The 13035-nt window shown below is 36.1% G+C and overlaps 1 protein-coding gene across 8 annotated transcripts in view; it reads right to left on the bottom strand.

The window, feature by feature from the left end:
- Positions 1 to 2970: 2970 nt before the first annotated feature.
- Positions 2971 to 13035, bottom strand: part of DYNC1I2 (dynein cytoplasmic 1 intermediate chain 2) — a 47709-nt gene continuing 37644 nt past the window's right edge. For 5 of the 8 annotated variants that reach the window (XM_019727423.3, XM_019727421.3, XM_019727424.3 and 2 more), the window contains 3 exons: positions 7379 to 7519; positions 5469 to 5594; positions 2971 to 3908 (listed from right to left, as the gene is read on the bottom strand). In XM_019727423.3, coding sequence (XP_019582982.1) covers positions 3795 to 3908; positions 5469 to 5594; positions 7379 to 7519 — 381 coding nt within the window. In that variant the 3' untranslated portion in view covers positions 2971 to 3794. The remainder of the gene's footprint in view (positions 3909 to 5468; positions 5595 to 7378; positions 7520 to 13035) is intronic. The other 3 variants (XM_019727422.3, XM_019727427.3, XM_019727426.3) reach the window with 2 other exon arrangements.

Below are 13035 nucleotides of genomic sequence, written 5' to 3'. Positions count from 1 at the left end.
AAGCAGGATAATACATTACCAGAGACCCGAATAAATGACCTCACAAAGTGAAACAGACCTTTCTGAAAGCTTACCTGAGCACAAGCTGTTCCATCCTCTGACTTGGAACTGGTAATGGAATATTAAGAAGCCAAAACTGAGCTTCCTGCTATGAAACTAACAACGCAAAGTACTGTAATTTTAGAAAAGTTTGTAAAAGATTGCTGATTGGCTCTGTTGAAATTATCAGTATCTAGGAGCTACATTCTGAAAACTTAAATACTTGAAATCCATTCGAACTTTAAGAAGCTGGGGAATTGTGAACGTGGTAGGCAGAAAGAGAATCTGTAAACCTAAAGTCCAACAAAAGGTCTGAGAGTGTCGGTCTATTGAGAAAAACATTACAATTATATGAGTATCCAAAGTCTTCCAGTTGGCCTTCTGGTTGGGATTATAGCATCTTTTTCTAAAATGTATTTCTTATATGTGCAAAGGATTTTAAAAATACGCTAGGTACAAGCAAATTATTACCTTATAAGGGCAATAAGATTGAAGAAATTGGTTAAATGAATGTTCTTAATTGTAATCCTCTACTGCAAAAGAAATACCAAATATGGGTGTTTTATTCTTGCCTTTGAGTAACTTTCCAGTTCCCTGGTAGCACTTCACTATAAGCCCCAGAATCTATAAACCAGATCTGTAAATAATTTTCCAGCATTTTTTAATGAGTCAGAAATGATTTCCAGGTATTTTTTCCAAACCTGCAAGATGCCTAGTTGCCTAGCAATCAGCAAGATGAACGCAGAAAAGCAAATTCCTTTCTTGCTTCTATGTAGCTTGGGAAAAAGAAAAAAACCTCAGTGGGACTCCCATTACTAAATCATCAAACGAGGCAAAACTGATGGCTTTTTACCCAAGACTCAGGCCTAAGGTTCAGACATGACACTAACACCTTGGATGCTGTGTCATGTTTTAAATAACTGTTTTCACAGCCATTGAGCAGCCGAAGCTGAGATTGAAGCTCCATTCTCTCGATATGCACCTAATTGTACAGCTTTTCCTATTTAGAAAATTTCACAGTGACAATGTTGAAATACAGGGGTTGTAGAAAAGACATTTAAAAATGCACTTCCCAATAGAATGGGAATAAAAAAATCATGCTTCACACCAGATTTTGATTGATTGATTGATTCATTAATTTAGGCCTTTCCTTTCCATATGATTCAAGTGGTAAAGGTTACAGTCTATCAGGACCAGTACAAAATAGAATGAATCAACATTTTCATAATATTGAAAGACAAGGAACATCCCTAACACGACTTTCCTTTAGTTCCCCCTAAATTTTAGGTCATCCAGTCTTTCAAGATGCAGTAGTCCAGCATTATTGCAATATTTTATATCTAGATTTTTATAACTTTGTAGGGAACTGGATCTATAAACAGGAAGATAGCTTGTGCCAATACATTTTTAGTTTAAATGACACCAAAAAAATGATTGTTTCTGAGAGTTATTGCAAGTTAATTATCGTCTGCAAAACTGAGTATTCTTCCTCAACACAAACAAGGGTAACCAATCATCTTTTTTCCCATTCAGAAAGAGAATAACCAAACAATAAACACAAAATATGAAATTAGCCAGAAAGCTATAGCTTGTTTCCCACTCAGAGAAAAATAAACATAACTGGTAAAAAATAAGGTCCATTTCTATAACTGGCTATTTTTCAAAATCATAAAGTTTTCATTTCTAATAGTATAAAGAGCTGTGTTACACTTTTTCTAGTCAACTTAATCTGTCAGAAGATTTTACATCAATATTGACAGTCTCAGTACTTTCCCTTCTGCTGTTATCTAGTCAACCTTAAAAAGCAATTCCTCACATTAAATTCATGTGTTCCTAAAAATGTAAACTAAAGTTAAATGGGCAAAGGTCCACAATGAATTTTGGGGAGGGAAGTAGAAGACGTCACTCCTCCAAAGCAAAAACTCTGGGGTGGTATTTTACAAATACTTACCAATTTTATTCTTTCACAATTGGACACATCTACTTGAGTCCAATGAGCGTCTGATTTGCCATACCTCGTTTTCCAACCTTAGTCATAATTATGTTTTCCCTTTTTCTAGTCATTTTTACAAACTGAAGGCAAAATGTAATAATTACTACAGTGATTAAATGAATTTTACATACAAGACAGTGTGACCCTGTTGAAATAGAACTTTTGACTCACAGGCATTGCTATCATGAGGTAACTTAAGATGTTTGCCTGCTGATATAAAAAACTTATCTTTGGTATACAATAGATAATTATGGGGTGTCAATTTACAAAAATATATAAAAATGAAGAATTTCCTGAGTAATTACAATTAATAATTTTAGAGCTAGAAGGCAATTTAGAAATCACCTAATCCAAATTTAATTAGAAGATAAAAAGAGTGAGGCACAGACGGATGGAAAAACTTGGCTAAAATCACACTTCTCATGAGTGCTAGAGTTAGAACCAGTTAGGTTTAATATTCCTGGTCAATTATTCCTTATACAATACTCATAATTTAAAAGTTTCATTTGGAAATTTGTCCCAACAGATCGTCATTAGAATTATTTTTTAAAAAATCAAACATAACAAAAGTGTTCAAATTCTGATTTCTATTCTTCCTACTTCATGTTCTGTTGAATAAATGATGAACTTGAGAAGGACAAAAGGTCAAGATTAAGGAAATGGACAATTTAAAGGGGATAAAATCAAGCTCTCATCATGATCCTTTCTTCTAGTCTTGAAATGGTTGATTTCAACACTAATTCTTAAATATTTGTCACTTACCTTTCAGACTTGTAGACAAGGTTGTAGTACCAGACCTAGAATGTGGAGTTGATTCAATGACAAAGTTAATTTGAGCACTTTCCCTTCATGACCACTGCAACCATGAAGTCAGTTTCTCTCAAAGGAGGTTTTAGTCAGAGAGAGCTCATGTACATAGTAATCTCAATCAGTGAAAATAGTAGACATCTTTTTGTTTATTCTTTAAACTAAATATATCTTAAATGGAAAGAAAATCAGGGAATAAAGCAAAAGTTAACATAGGACAAATTTTTTCACTGACAGATTATCTCAGCATCAGTTCATAATGCACTGAGAGAGCTAAGAAATACTGTATGGTATATATATTTAAGGCACAAAGCTTTACAAGAGTTGAAGCGGCTGCTTACAACAAGAACTTAAAGATATGAAAAAAGATACTTTATAAGAGACAGAAAAATTAAAATTACAATTAGTAAAATAAATGAAAATTTGAAAAGTTAAACCATATTTGTTTTTTATTTATATGTAGCTATCACATGAATTATAAAGAAACAAAAGGATATCAGAGTGTAACCTGGATAGATGTAAGCATGCTATGGATAAGAATAAACAATGTTCCTACATATTATGGTGAGTGAGAACATTATCAGTATAATGGGATTATGATTATTTAAAAATATGCAGAACTTATTTAATTTGTGCTTTAGAAATAACTGTATATAGTGTTAAGTTGAAAAGAATTCAAAAGAATAACTAATACCAAATATACACCTGTGTATATGAATCCAAAAAAGGCTGCATTCAATAAAGTCAATCAGTTGTATTAAAAATGACACAAATCCAAAACAAGATGCATGTTATATATAAAAAAGGACATTGTAAGATTTGCTTGCTGCATTAAATCCATGGTTTAATCCACAAAATTTCGTTTTAATTATCATTTAGACAGAAGCATGCAAACAGTCTTAGGATCTACTTAGTTTCCCCAAATCCACTACAGCTGCATAACCCCTTTCAGGAGCTAGGCGGGTATTCGGGTGGCGGCCTCCTCCTCTGCATCTGCTCGGTTTGCATTAATTTCTGCAAGTGTTCGGCCGAATCGTGCCCATTCATCATTTCGGGGGACAGCAATCTGCTGTTGAAAGACAGCATTTTATGTATACTGAAATAAAAGATTATCTTACCCCTATTATTCAATTTGTTTTCAAATTTTCCATTAAAAAGTAATAATTGACCTGAATGGCCTTTCCATAATTACAGGGACTATAACAATGATTTACAACATTCTGAAACAAAAGACAGTGTTTGTGAAGTGTGTTTTGACAGCCTCCGAAATGACTTTGCTGTTACCACCAACAGTGCGAGAGAAAATAACAATGGTGCTCTGTAACTAACTCCTGCACACGATCTCATGGATTTTCCTGGTGGGGAGGAACACCTTAAATTTTTTTACTTCTTGCACCATCCCTAGTATGAAATACTTTCTAAAGCATGGTTCAAAAGAGCTGGTTTCTTATAATTATTTATTTTTGTTTGGAGCATAAAATAACCTTTCTTGGTATCTTAATCCCTCATCAGGTGTGCTACTTCTTTCTGCTTTTTTGATGTACCAATAGCAAAAAGGGAAAAGAAGCTTGTGATGTTTCTGCCTCACTGAAGCACTCCAATAACCAAACATTTTTGGTAATTGTTATTCTAATATTAGAAGAATGTCACACTGCCATATTAGGGCACAAGCCATTCACTGTGGTGAATGGATGTGTCTGTTTCTAAATCTACCATATTAGATTATATTAGGTTACATCTGACACTGATCCAACCCAAAATGGTAGCTACCAGCCACATGACTACTTACATTTAAATGATTTAAAATTAAATTTAAAATGAATGTATTCAGTTGTACAAGCCACACCTAAGTGTTCCGTAGCCATATGTGGCTAGTGGTTACCATATTGGACTGCAGACACAGAGCAATTTTACCATGCAGATGGTTCTACTGGCTGTTCCAAATGATTCAATCTACCTCCCTCTGGATCCAATTGCTAGAGGCTGTGGGTGTCCAGAGAGGACAGGAATCTTAAGGGACAGTAAAAGAAGGAATAATAAGGTGCTAGCGAGGACTCAAAAAAGGAAATCTTTACTCCTGGGCATTGTGTACGGCCAACCCAAGCACTAAAGATGAGAGAGCTGCAACTCATCTCGTTGGATTCAATGACAGTGGCTTTGCAACAAGGCTCAAGAGTCAAGATTCACATTTCACAATGTCATCAGGTAACTCTCAAAGAGTATTACTCCTGATTCCTACTACCTGGCCCAAACAAATCTATGAATACAGAAAAATAAAATCTTATCTCAGTATCAATTCTGTAAAGCCTCAAAGTCCAACTATAATCCAACTGTCTTCTTTTGCCTCAAGAATTTCTAATTCCAGCAATGCATGCTTCAAGAAACAAGGTACTTCCAACATATGATATTACCCTCAAAAGTCCTGTGTATGGACACAGAGGACTTCCAGTTTAGAAAGAAAATTAATCTCAGGAGTTATTTCTGTGATGGAAAGTAAGTTTTATCTTTACAGCCTCAGTTTATACAATTCATGAACCTTAAAGACTAGCTTTAGCCATGAAGATATTGTTACTACAATGCTGTGAAAGCTAAATAAATGTGTCAAAATTATAGGCAGTGAGCCCCGTACCTCTCCCACATCATATATGACAATCTGTCCTTCAGAATCACCCACGGCAATCTCTCTTCCAGAATGGGTCCATCTTACACGATTAAGAGCAGGATTACCCTCCACAGAAATGCTGGCAGTTGGTACCTAAAGTCATTTAAAATACAGTGCAGTGTTAAAAGTCTCATCAAGATTTCTATAAACATGTAAAACAGTAATTCTTTTTTCTTCCAACCTGGCTACATTTTTAAAGACAAAGATGAAAATAGATAAAGAATTTTCCCAACTTTCTTTCTGTTCAGTGACACATTATGAATGACATTATAGTCAATCCTTGAAAATGGTTTGGGAAAAAATGATACATCATTTTGAAAGATCTTCTCTTTAATAAAGCATTCTTTGTTGTTGTTTTAACTTATTTAAGAAGTCAAGCTGTTTGAAAACAGATGGCCAAAACCCCATTTTAAAGAAACATTTCAAAAGCCTTAATAAACAGATTACGGTTCAATTTTAGAGGACGGGAATTACTTTTGTAGCTTGCATCTGTCAGCTGAAACCTGTGCTTTGATCCACAGTTCCTAGAAACAGTTTTCTACTGAAGGTAGAGTATGGGTCTTTCCAAAGCCCCTTGTTCCCATGAACTGTCTGGAGCAGGGAGAATGATGGCACCAACACATGGTACCTTCCCCATAGAATATGACTGTGTATCTCTCCTATGTCAAGGAAAAGACATTTATTTGCCACACACAGAGCAAACATTCAATGTTTGACTCAGAGCAGGAGCACAATAAATTTTTTAAAAATTTGAAATATGATTAAAAATAATCCTTCTAATTGACATCAGTTATCACCAATTTAACCCCCTAGAATGCTAAACTTGTTATAGAGAAAAATTATTTAGATATATTCTTTGAGTTAATAATTATAGGAGAGATTCCAACTTAACTGTAACCACAGCTCTCTAACACCAAAACCCAAATTAAGAAAATCGCTACCAATCTAGGTAACTAGGAACTACGAGTATAATCTAGTCCAATCATCTAGGAAGGGTGCAATACCTTTCCCTAGCAGTATTTGAATGTTCCCCCTCAAACTACTAAACCAGTAGCTAACATAATGTTAAAATTCTTACATTTCCAACGTATAACTTCCTTGCCCTGTATAACCAACGATTTCACTTCAAGGGATTTGGACACACGCCACTAGAAATATGAAGAGATGTGAGCGAGTGGGACGTGGGGGAGGTGCCCAGGGACTTTCTCCTCAACAACCGTTACTGACAGAACTGCTAACATTACCACCGCAGAGCAACGCAGAATTCTAAGAACAAAATCTACACGTGGCTTAAAATAAATAATAGCTGCAGTTAAATTTCACTGCCAATAATTGATTTTAGTATAGCAATTAGGAAATTTGATGTTTTCTATGTTCATTTCATAGTTCAAAGTAAAGTGTTTTCACTCCTGCATGGAACAAGTAGTCAAAATACATTTTTCCTTTATTCAAAGAAGTCAGGCTAAGACTAATGTTTATGGATGATACACAATTCGATCAAGGCTAAGAGATAATTTAGCAAGTCAGAATTAAGGTTAACATACTTCAACAGTCTGAAACTCTGCTTTCTAGTCTCTGAATGAAAAATATTGCAGTTGCCTTAAGAGTGATATTTTGCCAGGACATTAGAGACACGATAGTGCTTTTCAGAAGTAAAAGGAGATGCCCCAGTGCTCTTGGCAACACTGTTTCTCCCTTCAGTTCCACACAGCATGCTGTTTATTATTTAGGGTACAAAGCTTATTTGGTTTCTTTGTGATGATGCTACAATCACACAGCCCTTTTACATTCCTTGGGATAAAAAGAATTTCACAAATTATTCAATAAATCTCCAATTTTCTATTTTTCAGTGCAATTTTTGTTATTTTCCAGCTCACCTCTGTGTCATTATTGAGATTCCACAAATCCAGCCTCCCCATGCCATCCACACAAGCAAAGAGAGCTGGGTGGGTGGGTGACCACATAACATCATAAACGTAGTCTGAATTATCTTCAAATGAGTACAAAGGCTTGTTATTCTGAAAGGGAAAAGTTGATTCTTAGCACAGTCAAAAGACGACATACATTCAACAGGTATAACAACACTTTATGACATTTAACTCAGTCTAGAAAAAGTTCCTATAATTTCACTATAGAATTATCTGGAGTTATGAACTAAGAATTGACTATTGGATCGCATTTTCTTTTTAACCTACAGACACCTTGCTGTTTTTAAAAAGGATATAATAGAATGTGCTTTAAAAACATTTGTCAATGAGAGGATTCTGGGAAGATGACAGCAATGGCCCTGCACTTTTTCAATCTCTAATTCTCTCCATAAAGCCAGACAAAGCAACAAGGATAGCAAAACCAAAGATCCACAGACAACATCCACAACAAAAGCAGGAGACAAAGCTCCAAACGAAAGCAGGTAGAAACAAACCTCTGGTAACTTTAAGACCTGCACTGTGCGAGCACGTGAGGGAAGATGTGTGGGAAGGCACGAGGGCTTCCGAAGTTGGAGCACAGAAGTCAAGTGCCTCACAGGCGATGGCAGGTGCTCAGTGGACGGCTTGGGGGCCAGTCTGAGAACAGCAGCAGATTTCATTGATAAATAAATGCTAGCAGACTCCAATGTCATATAAGTAAGGGCTAATGGTACAGTTTGAGCCCTGTAAACTCTCAAAATTAACAAACCAAAGCTCCTTTTCAAGACAAAGTCTCACCAAAGAGAAAGGGTTGGGAGTAAACTCCAAGTCATGGCATACAGCCCAAAGGGACAAAGGAAAGAGAAGGTACAGATACAAGTGGTGAAGAGGAACAGAAAAGGAGCAACTCAGAAAGTACAAGATAGATAAACAGATCCACTTTGCAAAAAAACACAAGAAAGAGCTTTATCCTAGACCGCAAAACTAGGAAAGCTATCCTTGCCCATTCCCTCCCTCCTAAAAGCAGAGAAAAACTCATTTCACTAGTAGACAATAAACAACAAAAAGGATCTTAGTCAAATCCCACACAAAGTTACTATGGCAGATCTTCAACAAGGGTGTCATGACAATTAAATGAGAAAAGAACAGTCTTTTCAACAAATGACGGTGGGACAACTGGATATGCACACACAAACACCATACACAGAAATTAACTTAAAATGTATCACAGATTTAGGTATCAGAGGTAAAACTATAAAACTCTTAGGAGAAAGCATAGGAGTAAATTGTGACCTTGGACTCGACCATAGTTTTTTAGATAGAAAACCAAAAGCACAAGCAACAAAAGATAGATAAATTAGGCTACATCAAAATTAAATACTCTTGTGCTTCAAACAATATCCTTAAGAAAGCGAAAAGACAACTTACACAATGGGAGAAATATTTGAAAATCATGTATCTGACAAGTGACTTGTACTTAGAACTCCTACAACCCATTAACAAAAAGGCAAATAACCCAATTAAAAATTGGGCAGGATTTGAACAGATTTCTCCAGAGAAGATCTACAAATAGCAAATAAGCACTTGAAAAGATGCTCCACATTACTGTCCATCGGGGACTGCATATCAAAACCACAATGAGGTATCACTTTACACCACTAGAATGGCTATAATGAAAAGGACAGACAATAGCAATTGTTGGTGGTGAGGATGTAAGAAATCAGAACCTTCATACATTGCTGGTGGGAATGTAAACTGGTATAGCTGCTTTGAAAAAGTTTGGCAGTTCCGCAAAATGCTAATTAGAGTTAACATATGACCCAACAATCCTTCTCCTTGGGAATGATTCAAATGAAAAAAGGCAGAAAATACCAAATGCTGGCAAGGATGCAGAGCAAGGGAACTTTCACATGCTACCAGTGAATTATAGACTGGTAAAACCATTTTGGAAAATTGCCTGGCAGTACCTACTAAAGTGGAATTATGCATATCCTATGGCAAAGTATTTCACTCCTGGGTCTATGCCTAATGGAAATGAGTGCTTGTGTCTACAGAAGACATCTACAACTATGCTCATAGCAGCACTATTCATATAACACAAAGGTTTTGTATCAGTGGTTCCGAACCTTGACTGTACATTGTAATCCCCCTAACCCTGAGAATTTAAAAAAACATGCTGTTGCCTGGGTCTCCCCTTTTCGAAATATTCTGATTTAATTACTTTAGGGTGCCAGGTGAGCACTAAAAGGTTTAAAAATTGCCCAGGTGATTCTAATGCAACCAAAACTGAGAACCACTGACCTAGATAATGTCTAAAGGTCACTGGAGCTCTAAAATGCTTACAAAGAAAAGGTATGCCAATATATTTTGCTAAAAGAATGAATCAAAGCAAAGATCTTCTTTGAATGATAGATAGCATTTAAATAAGCAAAGGTAGCTCATTCTGGAACAGTGGTGACAATAAATACTGTATGGTCAAAGGACAAGCCATATTTTTTCTGAGTTCTTTATGGTGACGGGTTGGGTTGAATAATCTCCGCCCAAATTCATGTCCACCTGGAACCTATAAATGTGATGATATTCGGAATCAGGGTCTTTGCAGAAATAATCAAGTTCAGCTGAGGTTATACTGTGTTTGGGCTGGCCCTAAATCTAGCATGACTGTTTGTCTTAAAAGAAGAGAAAAATGTAGACAGAGACCAACAGAAAGAACACCATGTGATGACAGAGGCAGAGAGCGGAGTGATGCAGCGCCAAGACACAAGCAAGCCAAGAAGCACCAAGATGGCTGGCGAAGGGCAGCAGCTGGGAAAGAGGCATGGAACACAGGAATGGATTCTCCCTGAGAGCCTCCAAAAGTAACCAACCTTGTCAACACCTTGATTTTGGACTTCTAGCCTCCAGAACTGTGTGTAAATTCCTACTGTTTTAAAGCCACGTAGTTTGTGGCAATTTGTTACGGCATCCCTAGGAAGCTAATACAGTAATTCTGTATTTTTCTGCAGTTTAACTGGGGAGTTCTAGATTAGTAATGAAAGAGTCCCTGCAGTAAATACATGAGTGACGTGCTCTCCAGAGGACTGGGAAATAAGTATGTCCTCACCTAGAACAGAATAGAAATAGATCCTCTGTAAAAAAAAAAAAAAAAAAAAGATTCCAAGATCAGAAATACCTTCCTAATAACATGACTGAAGATATGACCTTTCTGAGAAGGAATCTGTCTATTAAAAACAATGGAAATACAAAGAAGCAGAGTCTTACAAGAAAAATGACAATAGTACCCAATTCAAGCATTGTTTAGGAGAGAGTCTCAGCAATGGATTCTGAGAATTTACCACCCATGGCAAGGCTATCTCTATGTGAAGATGAATGAATCAGGCTATCTTTCCTTGATGCCATTAAACATTCAAATCAGAAAACTTCTTTTGTTCCAATTCCTTGCTCACCAAGCAATCTTCTGATTATAATTTGGCTTCCCATGTAGGTTGTCTACAGGGAAACAATGAGCTGGTCAGGCCAGCATGAGTATCTGGGTCTTCTGGCAGTTTCTCATTATAAATTAGTAAATTGACCTTCTCCAATGTATATGTGTCTTAGGAGCGTGTTCCAGTTAGCTAATCAACACTAGCAGACTGAGAAAACCGAGTTTTTAAATATGCAAAGGACAGGCTGAACACTGGCCAGCAGCAAGTTACTATGGTAAATGCGGCCACCATGGAGGACTGGGTCCTGATGGTCAATAGACTTCCCCAAGAAACACCCCAACCTCAAAGCATTTTTTCATTGTAACTTCTCTAATATGTACACAGTTGCTACTCCAAGTGTTAGTAAAATCTCTTTAACCCCGTTTAAATGCTGGTATTCTCTGAGAGTTAAATAGGTAAGCAGTGAAAATAAAGACGGGATTTAAGACATCAGAGACTGTAAAAAAAATGTTAAGGTGTGTATGGGCTACAAAAGTCTGAAAACTACCAATGCTAAGAAATTAATACATTAACAATCTTAATTTTGTTACTTTATGGTCAATATGGTTCTGACAGACATTGTTCCGAGGCTAGAATATACATTAAAACATTTTGTCCCCCAAATAAATAACTCATATTTTAAAAGTAATCTGTAATAAGTATTGTTAAATGTACTGGAACATTAAACTAATTCAACAGGTCTACCTCTTGATTTACCCCAGGTCGAGCTCTTAGGGAATCCTCAGGTTACTTTCAAGAAACTTTTACTCCTCACATACTCTTTGTAATTATTTTTCAAGCCTGCCAAAGTGCCTTCAGTTGTGAATTTTCAAATTTGGTATTTTGAAAAGGTAACAGTATCCTAAAAATGTATTAGAAGCAATGTCTTGGTTGGTTTAAACTTCACCAAAATGTGGAAAATCCTCTATCTCTTTTTTGTACTAAATATAACTGAGTTCCAAAAGGTAATGAAAAGAATTTGATGACCCAGAACTCTGTCACTGCATTGTATTATAAATTCTGGAATAAGTAAAATTTAGGTGATTACAGAAGTAGACTACTTTAAATTAAATTTGAGGCAGTGCCAAATTGAGATTGCTAAGGATTTTTGAGAGGACTTACAGAAAAGGAGAAAAAGGACTCTTATTTTGCTACTGGGGCAGAGCCAGATCTTAAAAGGACACAAAGATATGGCAATATCTAATGATTCATCCTTGTTTAAAAGGCTTAAAATGGAATTGGAACAAAGTTTTTAAAAAGAGATTATTTAAAAACCTTGCCTGCCTATTCATTACCACTGTGCTGGAGAGCGCACAGGGCTCTGTCAAGTTGTTTGGCAGGGTAGAAATAAATCCCAGCAACACAATTAATAATGAAGTATAAATCTAAGATCAAAACAATGACATTGAGAGCCATGCTATTGCCAAATAAAAAATATTTACTCAGCAGACTGTTGCTGTTCTGTCCTTCAAACAGTAGAACTGCTTGTGTGCAGAAAAGTTAGACTGAAAGGTTATTCTTCTGATAAAGTTTTAGAGGGTGCTTGGCATGTATAAAAACACCCTGTTCTATGTTGGCTCATCCTTTGGCCACTAACATTTGAGAGGTTATGTATGTGTGGGGAAGAGGGGAGAAGCATGTATCATAGTTGAATAAATAAATGAGGCTTCTACAGTGAAGCTCTCAGAAGAAACATCTAGCCCAATTAGCAGAGACATACCTGTCTGTCATTCTTATTCAGAAGCAGTTGTATGTTGAAATACAGCAAAATACAAGAACAAAAAATATCAACCACTAATCGACCAAATGTGTAGTAACACAAAAACAAGCATCAATTAGTCTTTCACAGACATAAGTTCTGTTCTTATTTAGGCAAGACAAACTCCTCGTTTTCCAATCCTGTTAGTAACATGTGTAAGGATGGAAGCCTCAAATTTAAGGCTAAAAGGCTAGCAAACTGAAGCCCTTAGATATTAAAAAATAATAATAAATCTACAAAGATACAGAATCTTTTCAATTCCTGAAAGAGGAAGCTGGCCAAAAATCTAACAAAGATGTAATGTCTTCTGTGTCTATATAAAGGATTACTAAGGTGAAAGCACACCCAGAATTCTAGCCACTTACAATGTTGCCTGCAGCCTAGAGAGAAATAGTTGGCTTCTT

The sequence above is a fragment of the Rhinolophus sinicus genome, chromosome 17 (assembly GCF_057876585.1).
Source record: "Rhinolophus sinicus isolate RSI-liver-muscle chromosome 17, RSI-T2T, whole genome shotgun sequence".
Lineage (NCBI taxonomy): Eukaryota > Metazoa > Chordata > Mammalia > Chiroptera > Rhinolophidae > Rhinolophus > Rhinolophus sinicus.
This window is presented reverse-complemented; position numbering and strand designations above follow the sequence as displayed.